Raw genomic sequence first — 27,887 nt, 5'->3', positions numbered from 1 at the left:
TGAGAAGCATGTTGCTACATTGTGGGGACTACGACTGAGGTCGCGCATCAAAGTGTGTAGGAATCGTCCAATGGAAGGTCCATTCGGTTCTGTAAGCCCTCACCCAAGTCACAATAAAGCATTTACATTAAAAAAAGAAGAAGGATTTGAATATATTTGGGGGAAAAAAGGGAGGGGAGGGCTGATCTTTGCATGATCTGAGTGGATCGACCCATTTCATGAGCTAGAATTCAGATGACATAAGCTACTATATGAAATCCAAACATCAACAATTTTTTTTTAATTTTGCCCATTTGCAATGTTGACACAGAGAGATGTTTGGGGTGGGTCTGCCAGAATTAACAAAATGATAGCTAACTGAAGCCGATGACAGGGGAGTGATAGAGAATGCATGTAAGCACCTCACCTTGAGCAAATGCCAACGCCGTCTCTCCTTTTTGAACTCAGCGTGAAACGTGAAACAAAATCAAAATCATCCCAACCGTTTGTTAAAAGGAGAGCACCCATCTCTGAAACCCAAAGGTGGGCCAGGGGGCAAATGGTGCAAAATAGAACGTATTAGTCCTAGCAAGTCTTTCTGAGAGAGGCTACATTCCCCAAGACAAAGACATCGATGATGTTAAGGATTGCCCAGAGACTTGCTCTCACCCATCAGCTGGCAGAGCATCCGAAGTGAATGTTTGCACCTCATGCTCTCCTCAAATGGCCTTAATAAGCTGCGCCGCAATATCATGTGATTTAGGCCTATTTTCATTAGTCTCCTGCTGCTTTTTCAAATGCCTATTTTTAAAAAGTCTGTATTTCCATTCTGCTTTGAAAATCAACGAAGACACCATAGAAACGTAAGAGAGCTCTCCAGGTTTAGCCTTCAAATAGACCAGTGAAGGAACCCAGATTCAGGCCCTTGTTACCCCAGCAGCCATCAAGTGGGCTCTCTAAGTTTATGGAACCAATGGTGCCTGAGCCTGCACCAACCCTATCATAGGATCCAGACCGGGCCATTGTGGTCCAGGAAGTGGTCATGGACGGAGTTTGGAAGCAGACCCCCAGGCCCTTTTAGATCCTCTAGTCCATCTCGGTCTGAAATCTGTTGTACAACGTTGCACCATGCGAGCTCCCCGGCAGACTAGGGGTGGCCCCACCTGGGGTGCCCCTTGAGTTGGAGTCGACGCGACAACCACAGGTTTGGTTTGGGCTTTCTGGTCATTATCTGAGAGGAACACTTCAGAGTGGAAACAGTAGCAGAGGGAAAAGTTGGGTCCTGATCCTCATTGAACCAGGACGCATTTCTTGGTAAGTCAACTCTCAGAGCCTAAGTTTCTCATCTGTAAATTAACAGGAGGAGCAGGATAACTTCTGAGGTCTCTTCCACTGATTTAATTCGATTCCACCAAAAGGAGATTCAATTTGACTGGGAAGACTGTACATCATTTGTTGTTGTTGCTGCGAGGTGCCATCGAGGCAGTTACAGTACATCGAGACCCAAAGTACCACAGAGCAAAACACCGGCCGGTCCTGTGTCATTCTCACAGTTGTTCCCATGCTTGAGCCCATTGTGGCAGCCCTGTGCAATCCAGCTCCTGGTAGGCCTGCTTCTTTTGAGTTACAAAGCTTGATCCTTTTCCACGGACTAGTCCAAAGCATGTAAGATGAAGTCTCGCCAGCCTTGGCTCTGAGGAGCATTCAGGCTGTACTTTTCCCAAGACAGGTGTGTTTGGTCTCTCGGAAGCCTGTGGTACTTTTAGTGTTCTTCTCCAGCATCGTACTGCAAATGCATTCGCTCTTCTTCAACTTCCTTATACAATGTTCCGCTTTCACGTGCATAGGAGGCAATTGAAAGTCTGATGGCTTGGGTGTGGTGCACCTCAGTCCTCAGAGTAACCTCTTCACTTTTCGACACTTTAGAGAGGTCCTGTGCAGCAGATTTATCCAATGCGGTGTGTTGTTTGATCTATTGACTGCTGCTTCCATAAACATTGATCACAAACCCAAGTAATCATGTACCAGCAGCATTTATGAATTGAAAAGGCAGGAACTACTAGAGATTTAAAAACCATTATGATGTTGAGTTTGATTTCTAGATTTGATCATTCACTGGAATATTTTATGTCTACTTCCACCCTCTCTTCTCCTTCTCTAGATGTGGCTTTATTCGGTAAAAGTATATGTAAGGGGTGGGGGATAAATAATCAGAGGAATATTAATTTCCTTAGGTTTGTTGCTATATGAATCTCAGACCAAGCTCCTAGTGGCTGTGATTGTGTGTTCTCTCCGTAGAGTCCACGGTGTTTATCCCTCAGTCTGAATACTCCATTGAAGAAGATATTGGAGAACTGTTCATTCCCATCAGGAGAAGTGGAGACGTGAGCCAGGAATTGATGGTGATCTGTTCCACGCAGCAAGGTAGCTTGATTTGCAAACAAACTAAACAACAACTTGGAAGCATAAATAAGCTTCTTTAACATGTTTGGTCTAAAGCATTATATCCCACGAGTGGCGTCCTTTATTGTTACATCTTTGATAAAGAGAAAAAGCATTGATTCAGAGGTCTTCCTTCCATACGGCAGCATTGAAGACTGCACTATGGTGGCTTGGAAGGATCTACTACTATTTCTTTTCACCAAACCTTTCTGACTTCGATTGGTGACGTTCTGTAACACTCCAGGCTTTGGGGGAAATTGAAGATAAAGATCCTGAACTCAAGCCGGCTCAAATAAAAAGGGACTCTTTTGTTTTAAAATGTAGGCAAAGCAATGCATATACCCAAGGGAAATAAAACTAATGTCTAACTCATCTAATACCAATCTGAAACTTGTTGAAAACAATTGCCATATCTTTCATGCTCGTGGGTAAGTTTTCTCGGTGAAAGGTGGTTCTATAGAACATAGCATTAAAATCAACAGTGATAATCACGAGTGGAGCAAATATCTTTCTAGGAAATAACAGTGATTCTATAAGAATGCAAAAGCAACACTCATACACAATACTGATATCTGAGCAGTCGTTCATGTTCATGAAATTTGCCCTGAGAATATCTGGTTTAAAAGTCAGCCAGAGTCGTGTGTAAAGACGATGTTAGAATCCGAGAGGGCTCGAGATCCCAGAGTGAGTCGCTTAGCCTCCGTCAACCTGTCACCCAGTGTGTAAAAGTCATTGGAGTGGTTGGGAGGGTCACGAGGCAATGTGTATAAAGCCTATGGCACTTTGCTGCACATATTAATCATCCTAATAACAACCTTTTGCCCTCGAATCGATTCCATCTCATGGTGACCTTGTAAGACAGAGTACACCTGCTCCAAAGAGTTTCAAAGGCTTTAATCTTCTCAAACACCAACTGCCACATCTTTGCTGTAGAGCAGCTGGTGGGTTGAAATGATCTACTTCATTCACCACTGTGCCACCTGGACCACAACCTTTTAATAACAGCAACTGTTATTTTATCAGATTCGGTTGACCTAAAGGTTCGTGGACTGGGAAGACGGATGCACATACTTGAGATCTAATATATCTTGTGGGTGAGGCCATTGTGAAGTTGACTCACGGGACCAGTAGTTCTCCCTGCTGTTCGTCGTCACCAGGCCTCTCTGACTCATGGCAGCCACATGCACAAGAGGGACCTTGGCCAGTCCTGAGCCATCCTCCTGATGGTTGGGATGCTCGCTGTTGGGGCAATGGACTAATTGGAGGGCCTTCCAAACTAGGGGGCTCATGTTCCAGCACAGGCAATGTGCGATCCATACGACGCCAATGGCTAATCTTTGGAAGTGGGTCATCAGGTGTTTCTTCTTACTCTCTCTTAGCCTGGACGCTCCCATGAGTGGCCCTCAATGACCTTGAGTGACCCTGCTGTGGTTGAAAATGCTGGTAGCATGACATTCAGCATCTTGTCAGCACACAAGTCCTCACTGTTCGACAATGACAGGCGGGGGACTAGAAGTATTCACAGTTGCTACATTGGTTTCAAGGGTGTTAAAAGATGCCTGTGGGTCATTGAAATGCTCGCAGGTGAAGGGAATTGTTTCTGGAGAGACTTTTGCGATGCGCCCCACATCAAAGCCTTTTGGGTTCTCCCTGGCTCTAGGAACGGCCACTGGAACTGTCCCGACGTCCGTGCTGTCCTATTCCGATTACATATCCAGGCCCGACGACCACACCAGCATCATCCGCTTTGACAAAGATGAACGGGAGAAAATGTGCCGGGTCGTTGTCATTGATGACTCCTTACATGAAGAGGAGGAAACGTTCCATGTCCTTCTGAGCATGCCCATGGGTGGGAGAATTGGATCCGAGTTTCCTGCGGCCCAAGTGACAATTGTCCCCGACAAAGATGATGGTAAGTACCAATTTACCTTAAAAAAAAAATTCATTTCTTGTACCAGGTATTAAAATGTCAGGCACCAATCTCTAGACTGAAAAATAAGCATCCGAAAGAAGCATAACACTCACATGTGTTTCAGGTTTCCTTTATGTGATGACGTAACCTCGTTGACTGCTCAGATCCATGGGCTTGAATTTAATGTTCTTCATGGGCTGAAGGGTCACAGCTCTGTGTGCATCTTCTGTCCTTTCTGTGTGCATCTTCTGTCTTTCACAGTGCCCTTTCTGAGACGCATAGTCCATTCAACCAACATTGTATTTCATGGTAACTAACCAAAGCCCTCATCATAAACCCAATTGATTTTCTTTCTTTTGTTTGTTTGTTTGGGAGGGGTTGTTTTGGTTAGCGGTTTTGGAGTCTTGTTTTGAGTTTGCTTTTAAAAAGCTCTCCTTTGGAACTGTAACCTCAATTTTGACCAGCTATTTCAAAGAAGCCTGTCAGATGAGTTTAAATGAAGAACTAGAAAGGTAATCAACTTAGGGACAATTAAGTCCTTCTGACAGCTCTCTGCCCTCAAAGAAGAGAGTATTTCTCCCCAGGGAAAATCAATTAACCCGAGCTAACCCCTCTTTGCAGCTAGAAAAAGGAGCGCAGGGCTCCTTCTTAATCTTCCCAGTTTGAGGAACACGATGTGATTCTTTAGAAGGAAAGAGCGAAGGAGGGAAAACGTTGGGCATAACCCTGTGGGAACGTGAGCGTGATGCCCCAGGGAGGCCGAGTCCCCAGCACTGAACTATTTTTCACCTCCTCTTGAGTTTCTACTTCCTGGTGGATCAAAGAGGGAGGTGCGGGGTGGGGGGGGCGGCGCACGTGGAAAATCGTTGGGTTAGCAGAGACTTTGGAGGAGGCTCAAAATGCTTGGCTATCAAATCATTTTCCAGAACCAAGAGTTGACCGTGATCCCCCAGGCAGGGTGTAGGACAGTTTCGGGGTGAAAACGAAGGTGAGAGGTTAAGGCAGAAGCATGTCTTGTAAGCGTGGACCCTGTGCCAGGAAAGGAGGCTGAGGCCTTTGTGTGTCACCCTGCGTTTTCCTCCCAAGGCTCCTGTGAGCTAGATAACGGGGCCTGCTTTCTACTGGAAAGGTTAAGCGGTTGTTGATAAAAGTGAGGAATGCTATTAAGAATCATAACCAAAGTCTTGATTCTCTCTGAAACATAGCCTGCAAGTCGGCTCGGCCTGTTCGTGGCCGAAGGACAGAGGAGAGCTGCTCCATCAGGCTGTGGGGGCTGTAAAGCTTCACTGACGAGAGGCTGCCGGGTTTGAATTGCCAACCTTTCAGTTAGCAGCCCAACACTGCGTTAACCTGGACCAGAGGGGCTTCGTGACATTTAGCTATTACCCCACATACGAAAACAACGGTGATATTTTAGGGATTTGCTTGAATTGATCAGTTTAATACTTCTGTATAAAATTTTTAGTTGGAATGACTTGATTTTACACGGGAGGCCAGTTTTAGTATCAAGGCGGCCAGTGTCTTCTTTATCTACTGAAGCAGCACAATTATCTTCATAATGCATCTACCTGTTACACAGGTGTCTAGCTTTATCAGCTCCATAATTTAAACATTTAGCTCAATCGGTCAATCTCTGTGTGTGTGTTCAAAGTAACGAAACTCAGAGTAATTGAGTCCATTCTGACTCATTCCAAGCTTATAAGACGGAGTAGAACAACCCCTGTGAGTTTCCGAGACTGTAATGCTGTACAAAAGAAGAAAGCCTCATCTTTCTCCCTTGGAGTGGATGGTAGTTTTGAACTGCTGACCTTGTAGAAACACTATAAATACATGTCTACAGATATAAATTATATAACTACAAAGGGTCCTGGTGGCGGAAGTGATTGAGCGCTCGGCTTCAAACCGAAAGGCAGCTCAAACCTACCAGCTGTTCTGTGGGGCAAAGATATGGCAGACGACTTCTGTGAAGATCCACAGCCTTGGAAACCCTCTGGGGAAGTTCTCCTCTGTGCTGTACAATAAAGTCACCCAGAGTTGGCATCAACTTGACAGCCATTAGTTTGGGACTCTTAGTGGCTGGAGGTATAAATACAGATATGCATAGATTTCATTTAGAGACAGAGAACATAATGAATGGTGCCTCTTCCTTTGTTTCACTGATAAAAACCTGTCCTATACGGAGTGCTATGGCGTGCACATGGGGAACAATATAAGTGCACAAGGAACCCACTGTTCATTAGTTGGCAAGCCCTTGCACCTGCCAGCACGAGGGAAAGGCAGTGGTGGTACCCTGTTTCACAGATAGCAGCTGTGACACTCGGATGGGCTACCTGAGTGACTTGAACTTGCAGAGCCAGTACATGGCAGAGCCAGTGTCAGGGCCCCAAATGGATGGCCTTTCCATGATATCACTGCCTCGAAAACTTACCCCTAGTGGTGAAGAGGTTCATGGTACCTATGAATACATAATTTAAAAAAACATATTTATTATCAATATTAATTTTTCCAATCCATTGGCAAATGCAGGTCAAATGAATGGAGTAGCCAGGGAGCCCAGGGAAGGATTTGCTCCAGAGCACAGGGCTGTTGTGTATAATGTCGTCAACTCTGAGGCTTCCGAATGCCTGTTTGGATCTTCTCCTCTGCACCCCTATGATCAGAGAAGAACTTGTCATTCTCTCTGGCTCGCGGAACGGCCATAACCCAGAACTGGAGAGATGAGATCCACATCATCTATCCATCGCTGTCTGAGAGAGATTTATATCAAGAAAATGGTTCACACTGTTGTAGAAATGGGCAGGTCTAAACCCAGATGGATTCCGTCTGTGGGTCACATGTTAGACTGGTGGCTTCTCCTGCCTAGCATAGCTGCAAGGCTAATGAGCAGCAGAAAGACCATAGGCTGGTGGCTGCAGAAGCAACGAATCCAAGGTTAGTGGATCATATGACAGATAACTGATGACTCAGACAATTGGCAGGCCATATGGCAGTCCATTGGTTCTGGTCCAAAAATATCAAAGGTCAATGAGCCAGATGAAAGATGCTGATCTAGCCAATAGCAAGCAAACCTTCCCTCGGCATCCACTTCTGTAGGAAGCAGGCCACACACTTCAAGGAAATTTCTTTTCAAGTAACTGCATCAGGGGCACATCAGACTGTGACCTGAGTACAAGTGTTGCATCCCACCTAAATCTTCTTACAACTGATTGACTGTGATTACATTGTATCAGATCAGGTCAAAGGGGTTGCTAGGTGTTAACTGCCAAATCACTTGTAATCCTGGCTCAGCCAAATTGACACAAAACCATCAAAGACATATATATTTAACAGTCTGAGAGAAGAGAGTATTGCTCACCAAACAAGGTCACATAGGTGTTGAACTTGGGATCAGAGTAAACTAGCAGTGGCTATGGGAGACAGGATTTGTAGTATTAAGATGATAGAGTCCCCCAAGTTCCTGTAGGATCCCAAGGATGTGATTGCCTTGTTTAAATCATTCAATGGAGTGTCTGTCAAAAGAAGTAAGCTTGCTGTTAAGGCAGGGGTGGGGAATGTGCAACCCTGGGACCATATAAGATCCTCGAAATCATCAATAACAGCTAACATCGCACGCTTCACCAAAAAGAAGCCGTTTCAGCCATCACATTAGGGGTGAGTCTGTTAGTCTGGGTAGACTAGAGAAACAAATTCATAGACGCACTCATATGTGCATAAGAGAGAGTTTTATATCAAAGAGTAATTGTACATTAAGAAAACATCCCAGCCCAGTCCAGATCAAGTCCATAAGTCCAATATTAGTCCATATGTCCAATACCAAACTATAAATTCCTTTTCAGACGCACACAACACATGTAATGATGCCGAACACAGGAAGGCCAGTGGTGATAGAAGTATCTCAGCACTGGAGTGGGTCTCCACGTGGCTCCTTCAGCTCCAGGGCTCTAATGTAGCTCCATGTGTCTTGTGCTCAGAAATGCTTCGCAGGAAGTGAGCCTATGTCTCACCTCCAATGAGCTATTTATCTCCTTAGTGCCTCTAAATGAGATCATCAAGCTGTGACCTGATTGACAGGCTAAACTCCACCCCTTCCCTTGTAATAGTCTCAAATTGACAACAGATTATGTAACTATCACAGTGAGTTCGTAAACTGTTTCTCCTGGCGGGTAGTTGGTGGGTATGAACCACCAACCTGGTGGTTGGCAGCTCAGTAGTTACCTCCTATCACCACTAGAGTTCCTTGGTCTCCATAATAAGGTGGCTTATTGGCTAGGCAGCTTGTTAAATGGGAGCAGAGTGCACCTGTTGACCGCAATGGCTAAGCAGTCTGGGCCCTCCCGGTTATAGATGTTCAGGTAGTAATTAATGTCGGGGCTAACATTACAGGATAGTGCAACGATGGAACATCGAATCAGCAGTCTTACTTCCTTCCCCCAAGCCCTACTCCTTAATAGCTCACAAATCCTTTGCACATCCCTTTGTTTTCTCCCATCTGTCCTTTCCCTTCTGCTTTTAAAACAGTGCTCTAGTGCAGGCTGTCTATCTTATGTCCCGTGTTGATTATAATCCACTCCTCGTAAGTCTGCAGCCTCACATCTCCTCTCATCCAGACGTTTGTATCAACTGCTGCCTTTTCCTGAACTCCTACTGTGTCACTCCTCTATCACCCTCCCCTCCCCTCCCCTCCCCACACAAAAAACTGTGCCGTCAGTTAGAGCAAGACTGGAGAATCGTTCTTCTGCCAGGGGTCATTTGGATACTTACCACATCGTTCCAGGCCAGACTGGTCACATAGTTAATTAAATCAAGCCTTCATGTGATGCTGGAATGGGTGAGGGTATGTGATGTTAGCTGGTATTGGTGATTTTTCAGGTCAGATGTTCCCAAATTCTGTGCTAAAGCAGTCAGGTAGGACTATTCCCTTCCACACAGTTTCTTTTTAAAATATCTGGGGAAATCTCATGGGTATTAAAAAATATAAACCCGTAATTGATGGACTGTGAATGTGTTGTTAGTTGGATTTCATTAATTTGAACCCTTTCCTCTACTGTAGCATTCCCAGACTCTTTAAATGCCTTACTACTCTTAGGGTTCCATGAGAGTCCTGGGACGGTTAAAGGTCCCAGCACCCACTAAAGGTAGTAGGCATTGCTCCCAGGAAATGTCCACCCGCCAGGAACATGAAGGTGCCTGCCTTTCTGACAGCTTTCTTTTGAAGCTGATGTTTCTGTAAGCAGTGGCCTCGTCACCTGCTGGGTGCGTTGGCAGGTGGGAAGGAGTGACGGGCCACTTGTGCACTTGTGTCTGTGCGCCCTCTTGCACAGCCTGTCACAGTGGACTGGTCTGGTCCGTGGCCTGGACATTCCCTACTCTTGATTTAGAGAACAGGCACCTCCCTCTTGCCTCAATGCAAAGCAGATCATGCAAAAGAGAGGCAAGCATCAGAAGGTTCCTCCGTCTGCTGTGGAGGTTTCAGGGGGTGGGGGGACACCTACAGGGATGAAAGGGATTGTATCTCTGCATTACATACAAGGTTCATACATGTTCATACATGTTCAAGAAACAGCGGAGTCGTTTGTTTAAGTGTAAAGTCCTTTCAGTGGCCAGCCCAGTCACTGGGTCAGCCGCCAGAGAGCAGGAGAGAAGAGAGGGAGCGGGTCTCAGGAGAGAAAATCAGCACTAGGCTGAGGCTTCCATGGGGCGAACCAATGAATCAATGGAGGGAATGAATGAACCTCGTATCCAAGGAGGGAGAGAAAGGAATTGCAGGTAAAAGGTGCCTAGAAACAAGCTCAGTCGGGTCCCCAGTGTGACTCAGCCACTCCCACCTGTCACCCACTGGGATGACGGCTGCTGTCTCATCCAACTCTCCTGAAATGCCGATTAGGAAAGCAAACCCACTTTAAATCCCTCCACCTGCCTTTCTTTCTGAAGTTTTCAAAAGCTCAGCTCTGAGATGGCCATGACCCACGGAATAAAGAATTGTTCCCTGAACCAAATAATTACACAATGTATATGCTAATCTTCTCCACCTTGAATTAAAGGCTTATTTATTCAGCTTGGCATCTAATTGAGTAACTCAGACCCGTAGGGCAACCTGTCTTATCTTATGCAGCCCGGATCTGAAAACTGCTAGGCCAGCCTGTGAGGAGCCCTGGCAGCAGAGGGGTTATGCACTGGGCTGCGATCTGCAAGGTTGGCAGTGTGAAACCACCATCCGCAAAAGGAGGCGCTTTCCACTCCCATCCAGAGTTCCAGCCTCAGAGATTCACAGGGTCAGGTCTACCCTGTCCTGTAGGCTCACTGTGAGTCTGTGTTGACTGGGTGGCAGTGAGAGGCCAGTCGTTTACCTCCTCACCATCTCCTGGCTTCAGCTCCTCCTGGGAAATGCCTTTCTCCCTCTTTGTAACCTAGCCTTTAAAGTCCAAAGTCTCACCTGCTGGATGAACGGTGTCCCTGGGTGGCACAAGCAGTTGGGTTGTTGATTAAAAGGTTGGCAGTTTAAACCCACCCAGAGGCACCACAGAAGAAAGGCCTGGCCACTGACTTCCACATGGTTGTAACTATTGAAAACCCGACCACACACAGTTCTCGGGACCGCCTGGGGTCACCGTGGGTCAGAATGGACTCAATAGCAATTCATGTTTGTTGGGTGTTTCGGTTGGTTGGCATGGTTTTATTTCATGGCATGAAAGGCCGGCTGGGTTCTCAGGATGAAATCCTGGTTCTGTTCTTTATAAGCTCAACAATCTAAGGCAACTTTGGTGAGCTTACTGACTGCTTTTTAATAGTGGTTATCTCACCCAAACACCAAACCCACTGCTGTCAAGTCATTCCGGACAGAGCAGAACAGCCCCTGTGGGTTTCCAAGACTATTCATCTGTACAGGAGCAGAAAGCCTCGCCTTTCTCCCGTGGAGTGGTTGGGGGTTTAACTGCTGACCTGCAGTGAGTGACCACTGAGACACCAGGGCTCTTTGTGATGCTGCTGCTAAACACAAGGTCAGCAGTTCGAATCCACCAGCTGATCTGCAGGAGAAAGATGTGGCTTTCTAGTCCCGTAAAGCAATTTATATCTGATTTATTTCATTCATCCTAAATGCTTTCAAGAATACAGAATCTGTACATAGATAAAGAGACAATCGTTGAAAAGGAACCAGGGACTACTGCCTGGTTCAGAATCAGGAAACAGGAAAGCTATGTGTCCCGATTGCCTCTTCTCACCCTACTGACTCAGTCTGTGTGCTGAGCAAATAATCAGAGAAGCTGGATTATATTAAGGAGAATGTGGCATCAGGATTGGAGGAAGGCTTATTAATAACCTGCAATAATAAGATGGCACACGTTGCTTTCTGAAGTGAGGAGGACTTGAAGTACTGGCTGATGAAGATAAAGGATCGCAGCCTTCGTCGTGCATTACAAATCGATGTAAAGAAAACCCTAGTGGATTTCTAACCTTGGGAACTACTAACCACAAGGCCAGCAATTTGAAGCCACTAGCTGCTCCTTGGGAGAAAGCTGAGGTTTTCTGCCTCAGTCAAGTGACAGTCTCAGTCCCATTCTGTTCTGTAGAGCTGCTTGGGGGTAGAAATGACATGATGGCAATGGATTTGGGTTTGGGGTGGGGTGGGGGCTAAAAAATCCAAAATATAACTTGATCAATAGGTAACCTCAATAAATGGAAAAAAGGCTCACGTTATCAAAGATTTCATTTGGCTTCGATTCACAATAAACACTCATGGAAGCAGCAGTCAAGAAATCAAACAACGTATTGCATTGGATAAATCTGGGTATTTCTGTTTAATTTTTTTTTCATTCCAACGAAAGAGCATTTGCTTAAAAAAAAAGAAAGAAAGAGTTACAGTCACCAAACCCCACAGGGGCTGTTCCCCCCCATCCTCTGGTGTCACTCCTGGGCCGCAGCTACCTAACCTTAGCTGTTCTGGTAATGGAGAGCCGAACAATAGAAACCCAGAACAGAAGCCTGCAGCTCCAGTGCTGGCTCAGTTAGGTGCTCAGCTGCAAACGCCACGTTTGGAGGTTGGCTTCACCTTGAGGCACCTTACAGCAGTGTTTGCCAAAGGGAGGCATACCACCACCACCCCACACCACCCCCCGTGGGGGAAGGCGCTGGATTTGGGAGGGCCTTCAAAGGCAGATGCCTACACTTTATCCTGCATCATGGGCTGTCACCCAAACATTTCTAATTGCCAAGGTCGTGCTGAGTGACTTCTTCTGAAAAGGCACAGGAGACCGAATCACCAGCTCCGTCACAGCGGGGTTAACATGTGGTGAGCCTGGCTTGGTGGTTTGCCCCCTCAGAGAAGATTTGTACTTAAATGCCCAGGATCATTTTGTGTGTGTGTGTGTGTGTGTGTGTGTTAATTGTATTCTTATTTGAAGAGTTCCAAAATGATGTAGCAATTAGAACCCCAAGCCTCCATATTAGATAAGCCATCAGAGACGTTTTGTTTGCTCCAAGGCTCAGGCAGAAGCCACCACCTCTGTAGAAGGATGAATTTTCTTTGGCTCACGGGTCTCAGGAAGCAGGTTTACTGCTACAGTCTCAGTTCAGCTTCCCCTTGTGTGTCCCCGTCCTGCATAGCCACAGCGTTCTTGGATGGACCTAGCACTCTGCCTTTTACTTTTACACAGTTTTCTCTTATGCTCTGTCTCCTTGGGGGTATGATGGGTGGTGTCCCTTTATTCTAAGGCATGCTTTTACGAGAATATCTATTGTGTTTTACTCCGCATCTATAAATGTTTCTCCTGAGAAGTTTACAAAATATCCACAATGTTGCTATTACTGTTGATTACCAAACTCGTTTGCTTCGTTACCCTGGCTTGGGTCTAGAACTCTGTTTTGCGGCCTGGTGCCCCTGAGCTGCCTTTTTCGATTATTAGATTGTCCTTTGAATAAAGATTCTCATTTCAGAGACTCCATCACTGTGGAATCAGAGATAAGTCACCCAGACAGCCCCTCAGCCACCCCTGTGTAAGATACATTGTTCTTAGGAGTGTGACTGCTGGCTACCATCACTTTGGCACAAGGATTCGATACTAAGAGAGTAAAGAGGGAACCCTGGGAAGGAGGGTGGGGTGGGGAGGTCATGGGTTGAGGTGAGCTGCTAACCACAAAGTCAGCCGTTGAAAACCACTAGCCGCTCCTCGGGGAAACTCTGAGGCTTTCTGCTCCTGTAATGATTTACCATCTCGGGAACCCACTGAGCCATCCGATGATGTCCTACTGGGCCACATACGAGTCGATACTCTCAATGACTGTGAATTAAGACTGAGCAGATGCTGAATTTTTTTCTTTTCTATTGACAGACACTCAAATCAGGCAAACACACACACACAGTATGCAAAGTCTTATCTTCACATATCATCTCCTCTCCAGGGACCATGGGCACAAGAAAATGCCACTGTAACCTGAGTTCCCATGTGATCCAGGTAGGAACTCTTGGCAAGGTAGAGAAAATTAGATAGCACCTGAAACTGTTCTTTGTTGGATGATCAAAGATTGCAGAAGGCTGAGATTAAACAAAGGGAAAGCAGAAACAACTTAAACTTGAAATCAGCACACTGAACAGCCTCAGCCCTTCCACCAGTGACACATTAACAAATATAAGTTTTTACCATTAAGCATCAATATTAAACATTAATATTAAAATACCCTTCCTAGCCCTCTATCCATGAATGCTTGTCTAAGAGAATCGAAGAAGTCACTGTCTCCACTGTGAGTGTGTGTCTTCTATCTTCTGAGTTAAATGTGTCTCCTATTTTCTGAGTTACGTGTGTCTCCTATTTTCTGAGTTACGTGTGTCTCCTGTTTTCTGAGTTAAATGTGTCTCCTGTTTTCTGAGTTACGTGTGTCTCCAATTTTCCTGTGAGTCATCACTCCTCAACGCGCTGTAAAAGCCAGTTGTCGTGATGTTGACGGACTCCTGTTGACTGTCGTCTGTCAGAGAAGAACTATGTCCCAGGTGGCTCTCAGTGGCTGCTTTGTTAGCAGTCGAGCTCCAGGTCTTCCTCCACTGTGCCTCTGGGAGGGCTTGAACCTCCAACCTTTCCCTCTTTGGACCACCCAGGGCCTCCCCAACATGCTGTTGTTCCTGTTGGCAGATGTCACATAGTGGTCTCACGTGATTGGCTATAGCCGATCTTCACTGTTGTCATTCACGGTAGATCCTTTTTTGGCTGGTCTGCTGAACAACATTCTATTACCTCTGCCCTATGCCAATAACCCAGAGAAACAGGAAACAAACCCACTACCTCGAGTCAATGCCAACTCATAGCAACCCCGCAGGACCGAGTAGAACTGCCACCTTGGCTTCTGAGGCTTTGAATCTTGATGGGAGCAGGCCTCATCTTTCTCCTGCAGAGCAGCTAGTGGACTTGAACTGCTGACCTGGTGGTTATAAGGAAACACAAATGTTTTCCCCTTTGATTCATTAAGCCTGACGTCTCTGCCTTGTGTATTTGCTGCCAGAAAGAGTTACTCTTACTGCATTCAGCCAAGACACTTGGTCTGAGATCTTTATCTGTTTATTTACTTAGTAACATTCACCTTTCATTTGAGAGCCTATGATGTGGGGAGCACTGTTGCCAGTTCTCTAAAGATCACACAAAACGGAAGAGACCACCCATGCCTGCAGGAAGTTTTCAACATAATGAAAGATAGGCTCCAAGGCACACACATCCCACCGGAGAAGAGGACCCCTCCCCCAAGTTAACTGACTGAGTAGTGCCACCTGTTGTAAGTAAATCCACGCTGAAGAAAAAGGGGGGAAAGGGAATTTAATTATCTACAGTACAGTTAGTGAAAGAGAAACTCGTGACTTACAGATTTCCTGGTTGGGGTAAATCATGAGATAGAATCTCTGGAAGAAATCGCGTTGAAATTTAATAAGTATTTGTTTGCTCGGCAAATTTGAATTGAGAATCTTATGGTCACTCGCCCACTCATTCATTCGTCCACGATCCGTGAATTGGGAGCCTGTTTAACTCGCACACTGCTAGGCGCCGGGATAGAACAGCAAACTGTGCTCACCACAGCCTCTTGGAGTTAACAAGACTCAGTAAATGTCAACGAGCTCTACTTAGACAAAAATGCCTAAACTATAAAACCCTAAACACTTTTGCTGCTTTATGATGTTTAATCAGGTCAGTTCTGAGGTGTAGCAGCGCTCTGCACAACAAGACAAAACACTACCACAACTATTGTTCAGTTTGACCCATTGTGAGAATCCGTCTCCTCCAAGGTCATTCATTGTCTTTTTGGACAGGCTTCTGCTTTGCATGATGTCCTTTTCCAGGGACTGGTCTTTCTGATAGCATGGTCAAACGATGTGAGACGTCTCACTGTCCTTAGTTTGTTATACTGTGGTGGTGTGTGTGCTGCTGTGACCCTGGAAGCTAGGTCACTGGTATTTCAAGTACCAGCCGGGTCGCCCAAGGTAAGCAAGTTTCAACAGAGCTTCCAGACTAAGAATAGACTATGACGGAGTAGGTTGTCCCCTTCAGCAGGATTAGCCACTGAAAAGCCTAGGAATAGCAGTGGAACACTGTCAGCGATGCCGCCCAAACCCCTAAATACAGGTTTGCTTCACGTACTGTGCTCTGATGTGCTTCACTTCTGTGGCATAATCAATGCTGAATCTCATCAAGGGAATTTAAATGCAAGAAATGCCTACCTCAGGACTCGGTGATGTAGACATAACAGAAGGGGCAACATCTCTTTAGAAGCTATGAAAGAATCATTCCATTTTAGGTCAATACTGATCAAGGGCAGAATTTCTTTCTGAGAGTTGCTAATGTGTCAGTAATGGACACTCGGGCAGTTGATGTTCGAAGCACAGTGGAGTTTGTTGCGCAACGTGGACGAGATAGGCTTACCAGCTTTCCAGCATCTTTTCCTCTGTGTCGATGCCCCTGTTAATGGGCACACTAGATGAAGGGCAAGTTCGTCATTTAAGGTGATCCACATTTTGAAGAGGGAGCTGATATTCCAAAGCTAGATTATACCTGAGTGGAATTCTAATATTCACATGTCTGTGCCTAAAAGAAGGAGAAGACCAAGACCAAGAGTGACCTTTCTTAGGTTCCAATGTTTGACCTATCCCTACTGGAGCCCAAGGCTCACTTTGTGATAACTGTAACTGTGCAAGAGTAGGGCAAGGAGAGAAGAGGCACAGAAAAGCAAAGCTGGTGGCTATCAAGGTGCTATGGGCTCATTGGAGAGCCACAGGCATCAGAGTAAAACTAAGCTCCAAAGGGTTTTCCAGAAGTGGGTCCCTAGGCCGTTGTTCCAGGGTCCCTCTAGATGGACTCGGCCTCCAACCTGCTAGCTAGAAGCCAAGCACATTCATGATTTGCCCCACAAGAAAAATAGGAGTTTGGCCTAATAAAACTTGGGCTACATTTTTTAAGAGACAGCTAAGCAACGTGTTGAGTCTAAGGCTCTGATTTTGTGGAAACATCCCCAACATCCCGCACCCATGTCGTTAGTCCTCAGCATTTTGGTAACGGTCACAATTTAATGCCACCTCAGTTCCTTGGGAAGAGTATTAAGTCAGTGGAAACAATGTTTCAGGAATCTTTGCTCTCAGTCTTTGGGAGGTTCATTAAGGAACCTTCCTGCTGAATCCACTGTCTGCTTTTGTGTGACAGTCAGCAGGGTTTTAGCTCTAGAGTGGCCGGCTCCCTTGACCACCCTGGGAAAATTACCGTGAGCCAATACCATGTGGAAGGCAACATGGCGAGCCCTACGGTAAATGTAACTCAACTCTGTACCATCCAAAAGGTCACCGGCATCAGAAAGTCTTTCTCCACAACTGGAAGGCCTTAGGAAAGAAAGCATTTCTCGCGCTGGTAAAAGACATCGTAATGGGATGGAATGGGATGTGATATATGATACAACACGGTATATGATATGCTGGGAAACCATTTTTCATCCATTGGTGCTGAGCTGGAAGACCTGGCCATCACCCTTTTTCTTCTTGAATGTAATTCTTTCGTACAAATCAGCCACATTTGACTAATGCCAAGACCGTCACTGGAAGAGATAGCCCAATTCAAATAAGGCTATAGCTTGGCAAAGCAAGGGTACAAGCTGTATCGTGTATGATTGAGTTATGACAATATTAAGAGTTAAGACCATGGAAAAATGAGTTTCTGGCTGCTCAGAAGAGTAAGGGATTACAGCCATTGACAGATTCATGAATATGGCTGAGGAGCTTAGCATCCAGGGCAACCCAGGGCTGTCAGTGAGTCGTTGGGATGCAGGGGCCCTGGAGTGGGGGCTGGGTGGCCGCTGTGCATGGTGGAAAGGAGGTGAAGTAGCCTCTGGTCAGATCTTCTGAGCTGATGGGAGAGAGAACTCCACAAGAAACTCAACTAGTTGGTGACGGGAAACAAATGCCTCTCGGAAGATATTTTTATATCCAGTGTATGCTCAGTTTCCAGAGCTGCCATCATTGAAAGAAATATTCTTGTTTTCCCCAAAGTCATAAACACAAGCTTACATTCTGGTGGCATTTGGTGGGCTAGAAACATCAAGGAGTGGCTCTGAGATCAATAAAAACATGTGTCCTCCTCCAGATATATCCTGTGACATCCTTCCTGTCAGGGGCTGTCGCAGGCCTGAGTGGGCCAATGGGTGCTGCTTTCCTAGTCAAGATGCTGCGTGGGGCTCTGTGTCAGGCCCAGAATCCCATGCATAGCCTTTGGGCCAAAGACTGTGTCCACGGCAAACTTGGGTGTGGGTATCCTTCCTTCTCATGTATCACAGAATGGTACACGCTCTTATATACACATTCTCTTCCAATCCTTCCTTGCATTCATATAGTTATTTAAAATGAGTTTATTCCCGTAAGCCACAATATCCCTGATGCAAATATCAACTACGTTAATGTGAACCAGGAATATACATTTTGCTCACTCTTATTGTAGGACTATATTGAAAACAAATGTACCATTAAGAGAGTAGGTGACAGACTCACTGAATTTTTGTTTTAATGTGCCGTTGGTCTGCACACAAAAAAATGATTCAACCCTTTCAAGCTCCATGAGACAGATATTGCCCACCAGCCATTTCAGCCTCTCGAGGCTCTTGGGAAGCCGACAGATACCCCAGTTGTAGAACATGTCGCCACCTGGTGACGAGGGAGGACCTGCGCCATTGTGCATCTTCAGAAAGACACTGCACCCCAACAATCCTACCACGATGTCTGTTGAGGATTCATAAGACCCATATAGTTGTATCAAAATCCATGTTACCTCCAAACACGTTTTCCCCTCGATATCAGCACGCCGTCCCTTCCTGAAAACATTTGGCATCAACCAAAAAACCCAAAGTGGTAGATCATTTGGTCGTGAAAGAGTTAAATTTCACTTGGTACCTAAACTGTATAGTTCATCTATTAGTAATTAGCCATACAGATGGCCGCAGGCATCATCAGACCATAAAGCTAATGAATATAAAGCAATGTCGCTTGTTCATTTTGTTTGCTATTGGCGTCTGTATTTGAAGATTTGTTTTTAGCACATCCGCTTGCAAAGGTGATTAAGCCATTTGAATGTTGTAGTATGAGCTTCACCGTCGGAGAATGAATCACTTTGGCGGAGATGCATAAACACATACAGAAACCACAAATGATGAGGAAAACATTTGAGCTAATGAATTTCAAGCTCTTCTAGTAAGACTGACCAGGCGTTCATATTTGTTTCACACATCAGCCAGAGAAGGAATTGAACTAATATTGATATTAACAGGAGGCAACTGAATAGGAAAAAAGATTACACTGTGTTTTCCCCATGAGAATGTTACTAGACACAATGGCTGTGAGGATGCCACAGATCTCAATAGCGATTAATATATATTTCTGCTAGATATTTACATACACTTCTTTTTAGCTGTTAATTGCAAATGTTGGATGTCATTGAGTAGATTCCAACTCTTCATGGCCTCATGTGACAGCAGAGAACTGTCCCGTTGGGCCGCCCAGTCGGCAATCCTTACTGCAGCTGGCCACCATCTCTTCCTCCCTAAGAACCGCCGGTGACTTCGAACCACCAACGTATCTGGCAGCAGCCAGGGACTTAACAGTTGCACCATCAGGGTCAGTTGCTAATAATACCAGAAACTCACTATCACCGAGTTGACGCCGACTCATAGTGACCCCTTAGGCCAGGGTGGACCTGCTCCTGTGGGCCTCCGAGGGAACTCTGCAGGAGCAGAAAGCCTCACCTGTCTTCCAAGGAGCGGCTGGTGGGTTCAAACTGCTGGCTTTGTTGTTGGCAGCCCAGTGCAAAACCACAACACCACCAGGCTTGCTAGTTGCAAGTAATAATTAAGTGTTATTTGTTATAGAACCAGAGAAGCGTGGTGGAAATGGGTAATTGTAAGTAGATTATTAGAGTTGTCAATAATAAATATAATTGTTAGGCCTTTCCAGATGTCAAATGTTCCCATTTTTTAAGTATATATAATTGGAATGGTTTCAGAAAAGGGGTTGTAAGATTTGGGGATGAATGTGTTCAACAGACACATGAGTGGGAGGGGGTCAAAAGAAAGAGCGTTTGTGAGCGCAAGTCATTCCATTACTCAGAGAGGGAGAGGCCAAAGGATGGAGTGCGTACACCAGGCTTGGTAGCACAGGGTACAAATTCCCAGGTCCTCTACCGAATTCTAGACCTGAACGCAGAGCCCAGCAAGCCACTTGTTAGCTGGCAACAGCGCCCCAAGAGGAATGGCGAGGGCACAGATTAAAGCACGGGCAAATGGCCATCAATAAGGAGCCGGCTGCTGGAGCAGGTTCATTAGCAATGGAAGGACGTCCGGCTCCACCTGTGGTCCGGAGCTCCAAAGGACCATGCTGCTTTGCTCCTCTGGTTGCCCTGGTCTTCTGGAAACTCCTGATCCACACACTGCTCCCAGCAGGAGAGGCATGAAGAGCTTTGTTCCCAGGCACACATAGCTGCTTGGCAAGGAGCCACTTACTTGACTCTCTCGTGCAGGTCACATAAAAACAGCTCAGCGCCATTCCCAGAAAAGGCCAAGGGGCCCCAGAGCTCTCTGTGAGAATAGCTGGCCATTCTGTATAATTTACACAGCAGGATGACCTTGTGGCCAACAAGAAAGTGAGCCTAGGAAGCTATGCCGGAAACAGGTCCAGTTCACCCGAGAGCAGCTCTCTCAGCATGGAGTGTAAGGGGCACTGTTAGCTCAGTACAGTGTCTGCAACGGTAGCTCTAGGACATCAATTAAGGTGGAGGCTTTGAAAGAGACCATACAGTTCAGTCTTAGCACACATTTTTAAAAATGATAATAGTACTCACTGCCATTGAGTCTATTCGGACTTGTAGTGACTTATAGGACTGAGTAGAACTGCCCCTGGGGGGTTCTAGACTGTTCACTCTTCACAGGAGTAGAAAGCCTCATCTCTGTCCCGCAGAGCAGCAGGTGATTTCAAACTACTGACCTTGCAGTTAGCAGCCCATCATATACCCACCAAGGGTTCCATCATTACCACATACATTTTTAACAATTGAAAAAAAATCTCACTGCCATCGAGTCAATACCAACTCATAGTGCCCCTATAGGACAGGGTAGAACAGCTCGGAGAGTTTCTGAGGCTGTATCTCTTTAAAGGAGTAAAAAGCCCCGTCTTTCTCCCATGGAGTGCCTGGTGGTTGCGAACCGCTGACCTTGCAGTTAGCAGCCCACTGTGTGACCACTGTACCACCAGGGCTCCTAACCATAATAATACTGGTATTTATGAAGGAGGCATTGGTGGCTCTGTGGTAGTATTTTAGCCTTCCGTGTGGGAGACTCACATGCGGTTCTCAGCCAATGCACCTCATCTTGTGCGCAGTGACCACCCGTCTGTCAGTGAAGACTTGAATGTGCAGATGAGGCCGAAAAGGGCTCAGTGGGAAGAAGGCATGGATGTTCTAATTATGAAAATTGGCCAGTGAATGCCCTCTTTATCTAATGGTCAAAGCCACAAACAATGCTGGGGCTGGGCTTGGGGCTGGGGTTGGGGTTGGGGCTGGGACAGCCTCAGTGGACTCATCTGCACTGGGCACCAAGGCAGCTGACAACAAGATTCATTGAGCACATTTTTTGGTGACAAGAACTATGCTAGAGAAGCACACCAACCTGTGAGATCACAAGGCACCAAAGATTAAAAAAAAAATCATAGCATTGTGAATGAGGGGGAGTGTGGAGTGGGGAACCAGGGCCCATCTGGGGGAAATTGGACATACCCTTGCAGAGGGACTGCAGGGAGGAGACGAGCCAGTCAGGGTGCAATGTAGCAACGATGAAATATACAATTTTACTCTAGTTCTTGAATGCTTCCTACCCCCACCCCCCATTATTATGATCCCAATTCTACCTTACAAATCCGGCTGGACCGGAGGATGTACACTGGTACAGATAGGAACTGGAAACACAGGGAATCATGCACAGATGATCCCTTCAGTATCAATGGTGAGAGTGGCAATACTAGGAGGGTGGAGGGAAGGTGAGGGAGAAAGGGGGAACAGATTTCAAGGTCTACATATAACCCCCTCCCCAGGGGATGGACTGCAGAGAAGTGGGTGAGAGGAGACGTCGAATCATGTAAGATGAGGAGCTGATAGCAAGGGCTCAAGTAGAAAGCAGATGTTTTAAGAATGGTGATGGCAACATATGTACAAATGTGCTTGGCACAATTGATGTATGTATGGATTGTGATCAGAGTTGTATGAGCCCCTACTAAAATGTTAAAAAAGAACTATGCTAAAGCTTACACACACACACACACACAAACACTACATACCTATGATTTACAAAGCCATAGTTTGCTTCCATTTCATCATCTGTAAAATGGGAAGAGAATTGTTAGATAACTTACCCAAAACAGATGAACTGGTAAACGTTTAGCCAATCCGACTCGAGAGCCCAGTGTCCTAACCACTGTGGTTCTGCCTCATATTACGTTAGTGGTGTGTCTATGAGCGCATGCTGCTGCCTTCTGAGTCTACTCTGTAATGCTCAAAGGGATGAAGTATCCTAATAGAAAACATAATCAGATGAGACAAGTAGGTACGTTTACAGGTGCACAGCGCCTGAGGATGTTAGAATAATTAAAATGTTGACCATCAAAGACATTGGAGTGGCTTGTAATAAAACTATTCTGGCTCACTTTTTATAAATTATAATTCCTCGTTGTAAAACATACTAGTGCATCTCTACACTTCCGTTAGACATGGGACAGTATTGCATTTCCACTCCATTTAGCAGTAGACAGGGAGGTCTTTAGGAAAGGTGGGGTCTGGGCTCTTCTCGGGGCCTTGTGGGTAATGCTGGCTGGGTTTGTTTGGTCCTGCCCTGGTAACGCTTATCTGCTCAATTCCCAGCTCCTGCAAACACGAGCGTGAATGCCAGGCCATAAAATACCACCTGGTAGATTTCAAAGAATAAACACGGTTGATTTATTATCACTAGACTCCTAGAAGCAAATCATTACACATTTACAGATGCCTCAAGATCTCAGGCACAAATTCCATCACAGTGCTTAAAATTCACATATATTAAAGGTGTCTTATGTTATATAAAAATCATAAATGATGGGTGCTAGACCTATATCTATGAGTGGAATTTCAGAGGGCTTATGGGGAAAAAAATCCATTTCCTTTACTTACTTTTTTCCCAACCTTTTGATGCCCCCTTGCATTTACGCACACATTATTGTAAGCATTGCCTCAGACACTAGACTTCAAAATTGGAAAGCTGAAAGGAATTAGAAATATTACTATAAGAATCAGTAAAGTGCATAAAAGTTTGGATAACTAGAAAAACCTCTTAATCCAGTGCTTCTCAACACTCCTCATGCCATGACCCTTTAATACAGTTCCTCATGTGGTGGTGACCCCCCAACCATAAAATTATTTTCATTGCTACTTCATCACTGTCATTTTGCTACTGTTATGGATCTGGTGATGCCTGTAAAAGGGTTGTTTGACCCCCAAAGGGGTCACGACCCACAGGTTGAGAACCACTGTTTTAAACCAAAACCTTATGTGCCAAGGAGCTGGATCTGACGCACAGCCACACTAAAGGGCAGGGTTGAATGCCCAGTTGAGTATCCAAGACAGTCAGTCTCTAGGCTGCACACGATTACATCTCTCTGCCACAGAATGCTGGAGGGTTCGAAATTCTGACCTTGTGGTTGGTTAGTGGCCCAACTACGCCTCCAGGACTCCTCACTTCTCTGCTGTGAGATGAAAAGATAGGACAGAGTTTCTAACACGACACAATGGACCAGGGCTTTGAATTGCTTCCTTCCAGTTCAATTCCCTGCTGACCATTTACATTTCCACTACAGATAAAGGGAATCATAATGTCCATTTTAACAAGGTGATTCTTACCCAGATATCCTGTAGATCTACATAGGTGAGTGTATCCTTCTGGATACATTAGAATCATATGGGATCTGGTTAAAATATCTGGGGTGCAAATATAAAATTTCAGCAGGAGGTGTAACTGAAGCAACCCAGTTTAAATCCCTGCAATGAACCGTCAATGACAGGATGATTTAACTAGTCGGTCCAGACCATGCCTCACTACCGAATGTTCTGTTATTGGAAATACACACTTCATAGAAACCTGCTATTCTATAGGTAGACGCATCTCCATTTATGATGTTAAAATTTTTTTAATTAAAATAATAGAACTATATGTGCCATTGTCTATACTGTTGATGTGCTGATTGATCTCTGTAGAGATGTGATTTGCTATTTAGATTGCTTCCTCATATGACCTCATTAATCATGTGCATACCTATTTGGAATTGACATTAAAATCTTCTTTAACATGATTCAGAGTAAAATCCGATTGCATTAAAGTAACTACAAGGGCACTTCAAAGATTTCTTGGCAACCGTCTGTTATCATCCCATTCCATTTTCCATCAGCTATTTAAAGTTCCTCTTATAATTATGAATCAACATACAGAGCCTTTCAAGTGACCTGTAGAGATAAAGGATGACCCAGTAACTTGAAACTCGGTCTGCTCAAGGCGTAAAGCATCCTGCATAGGCCACACCAGGAGTCAGTGTGGAAACCTCATAAAGTGAACTGGGCTCTATCCTTCAAACTCACCTGCAGCTCTTAGACTTACGGCTAAAACTCCTTAGTTTGTGAAGCAGCAGATGACTGCTGTCCCACGGTTATGGAATTGGAGGCCATTAGACTTTGATTCAGATCCCTTGCTTAGAGAGTTCCCAATGAAAAGAGGCCCAGGACCACCATATATTTACTATATCAATGCCATCCTGGCTTTACTGTGACATGTTCTAATCTGATAGACATCATTCTGCATTGTGTATGAATGTTATTAAAAATTTTACCCTATCACCAACCCTCATTGTTAGTGTAAATAGTGTCCAGTAATTTAGAGCTTAATCTGTATAAAGCAACACTTCATGAGACTCGGTTCAGAACCAGCTCTACTTGTGTAATTTCCTTTTCTCAACAGTGTGTTAAATTCCATAACAATGGATACATAATGACACTATCACTAGAATTATCTTAGGCCCCAGGAGGTTAATTGAAATGTTCTCTAGCATATAGCAATATAGAAATCAGTAATGAGATTTATGTTAAAAAAGATGTATGTAAAACATACATATATGTGTGGATTTGGGGCTCACACTTAATTCTACCCCAGTCTAATAAAAACTAGTTCTTATGACATGGCCCTGCTGGAGATTCCCCTTGGTGAAGAGATTACTGAAGACAGGGTGTTACAGCCAAGGGAGGTGAAGAAAGTATTCAGTGGCCAGGCATGAAAAAGAATAGTGTCTGGGTCTTAAAGGCTTGTCTTCAAACAAGCAGTCATCTAGGTGAGGTATCTACCAAGTCCACATAGAGAATGTACACCAGCCTGTGTGCCCTAAGAATTGTGATTAGTAAAATTCAAATCCAAAGGAGGGAATGATATCAGAGCTTAAATTGTGAGCAGGCAGGTTTGCAGGAGGTGTTGGATGTCAGTGGAAACCTTCAAGTATAGATTAGTCTCTGGAGAATCTCCTCTGATACATAGTCTAAGTATGTAACTAGCCTTGTTCTCAGAGAGCATTGTTAAGTTGGTTTTGGCAGGCTTGGTTAGGTTAAAATGTAATGTCTTAACACTTAATCTTTTTTGATCCATTTTAAATTAGGGTATTTCTCTGGTTTATTTTGTAGGTGGTCTTTTGATTTTTGTTTTTTGCTTAGTTTTTTTTAATATATTTTCCTGTATATGAAATTCAGAATGGATGGGTGTTTAGAGATAGTAACTGGATAAATGGCTTTGGGGGAGTGTGTGGAGGAAATGGGGAGCTGGTAGCAGTGGGTTTAGGAAGAAAGAGAACGTTGCGAGACTGTGATGATTGTGCAACTCTTTTGTTTTTAATTATTTTACTGGGGGCTCATACAACTCATCGCAATCCATATATACATACATTGTGTCAAGCACATTTGTACATTCATTGCCCTCATCATTCTCAAAACATTTGCTTTCCACTTGAGCCCTCGGTATCAGCTCCTCATTTTCCCCCTCTCTCCCCACTCCCCTCTCCTTTATGAACCCTTAATAATTTATAAATTATTATTTTGTCATATCTTACACTGCCAGATGTCTCCCTTCACCCATTTTACTATTGTCCACCCCCAAGGGAGGAGGTTAAATGTAGATCCTTGTAATTGGTTCTCCATTTCTACCCCCACCCTCCCTCCACCCTCCTGGTATCTTCACTCTCACCCCTGGTCATGAGGGATTCATCTGCCCTGGATTCCCTGTGTTTCCAGTTCCTATCTGTACCAGTGTACATCTTCAGATTTGTAAGGTAGAATTGGGATCATGATAGTGGGTGGAAGAAGCATTTAAGAACTAGAGAAAGGTTGTATCTTTCATCATTGCTACACTGTACCCTGACTGACTCATCTCCTCCCTGCAACCCTTTTGTAAAGGGCATGTCCAGTTGCCTACAGATGGGCTTTGGGTCTCCACTCTGCACTCACCCTCATTTACAATGATATGATTTTTTGTTCTCTGTTGCTTGATACCTGATCCCTTCGACACCTCGTGATCACACAGGCAAGTGTGCTTCTTCCATGTGGGTTTTGTTGCTTCTGGGATAGATGGCCGTTTGTTTACCTTCAAGCTTTTAAGACCCCAGATGCTATATCTCTCGATAGCCAGGCACCATCAGCCTTCTTCACTACACTTGCTATGCACACATTTGTCTTCAGCGTTTGTATGGGGAAGGTGGTCACACAATAATGATTTTTGGTTCCTTGATGTTAAGCGAGGTAATGCAATCTCAAAGGGACAGGTATAACATGAGTCCCCTGAGGTAACTGCAATCAGCACAGCAGGAATAGAAGATTGTGCAACTCTTTCACATATGACCTCACTATTGAAGTGCATGCCATGTGGATTATATATCAATAAAACGATTTTTTAAAGACGACCCACTAAAGTATATGATGAAACCAGTGATATACATCAAGCTGTAATTCTTGCTTCCCGTTCAGGAAGTTGGGGTTTGATTGCTGGCCGGTGCACCTCATGCACAGACGCTACCTGTGGGTCAGTAGAGATTTGTGTGTTGCTATAGCACTTTTGCATTATTGAAGGAGTCCATGGACAAAATATTGAATGATACAGGAAACATTGAAAAAAGCTAGGAGGAATACACAGCATCACTGTACCAAAAGAATCAGTCAGTGTTCAGCCATTTCAAGAGGTAACATTTGATCAAGAATCAATTATAGTGCCCCACACTGACCACTGTCTCCCAGTTTTCTGTTGTCCCTCCCCCTGGGAGGGGATTATAGTTATATCATTATGATCGGTTCCCCCTATCTCCCCCCACCTTCCCCTTCATGTGTGGGACATGAAAAAAATTTATAAAGTACCATGGGGGAGGGAGGGAGGAAAGGAGGGAGGGAGGCAAAAAAATGAGAATCTGATACCAAGGGCTCAAGTAGAAATAAAATGTTTTGAAAATGATGATGGCAGCAAATGCACAAATGCGCTTGACACAATGGATCAGGTGTCCTCAAACTGCAACCTGCAGGCCACACGTGGCCAGCTGAGGACATTTATCCGGCCCACCCGGTGTTTTTGCCCTATTTTGTTTTTTACTTCAAAATAAGATATGTGCAGTGTGCATAGGAATTTGTTCTTAGTTTTTTAAAAAACTATAGTCCAGCCCTCCAACGGGTCTGAGGCACAGTGAACTGGCTTCCTGTTTAAAAATTTGAGGACCCCTGCAATGGATGAATGGATGGATGGATGGATGGACTGTGATAAAAGTTGTATGAGCCCCCAATAAAATGATTTTTTAAGAGTAAATGGCGAGAAAAGAAGGATAGCGACATATGTACGAATATGCCTGATACAATTGATGTATGGACTGTAATTAGAGTTGTAAGACCCTCCAATAAAATAGGGAAACCGAGCTGATTCCAGGAACCCAAGTGGAAGGTGAATTTTGAGAATGACGAGTGCAACGAATGTA

At 44.9% G+C, this 27,887-nt stretch overlaps 1 protein-coding gene across 1 annotated transcript in view; it reads left to right on the top strand.

Moving 5' to 3' along the window:
• Positions 1-27,887, top strand: part of FREM2 (FRAS1 related extracellular matrix 2) — a 191,887-nt gene that overhangs the window by 100,189 nt on the left and 63,811 nt on the right. The window contains exons 5-6 of the mRNA XM_075563602.1: positions 2,278-2,403; positions 4,082-4,333. Of these exons, the coding sequence (XP_075419717.1) occupies positions 2,278-2,403; positions 4,082-4,333 (378 nt within the window). The remainder of the gene's footprint in view (positions 1-2,277; positions 2,404-4,081; positions 4,334-27,887) is intronic.

The sequence above is a fragment of the Tenrec ecaudatus genome, chromosome 11 (genome assembly GCF_050624435.1).
Source record: "Tenrec ecaudatus isolate mTenEca1 chromosome 11, mTenEca1.hap1, whole genome shotgun sequence".
Lineage (NCBI taxonomy): Eukaryota > Metazoa > Chordata > Mammalia > Afrosoricida > Tenrecidae > Tenrec > Tenrec ecaudatus.
This window is presented reverse-complemented; position numbering and strand designations above follow the sequence as displayed.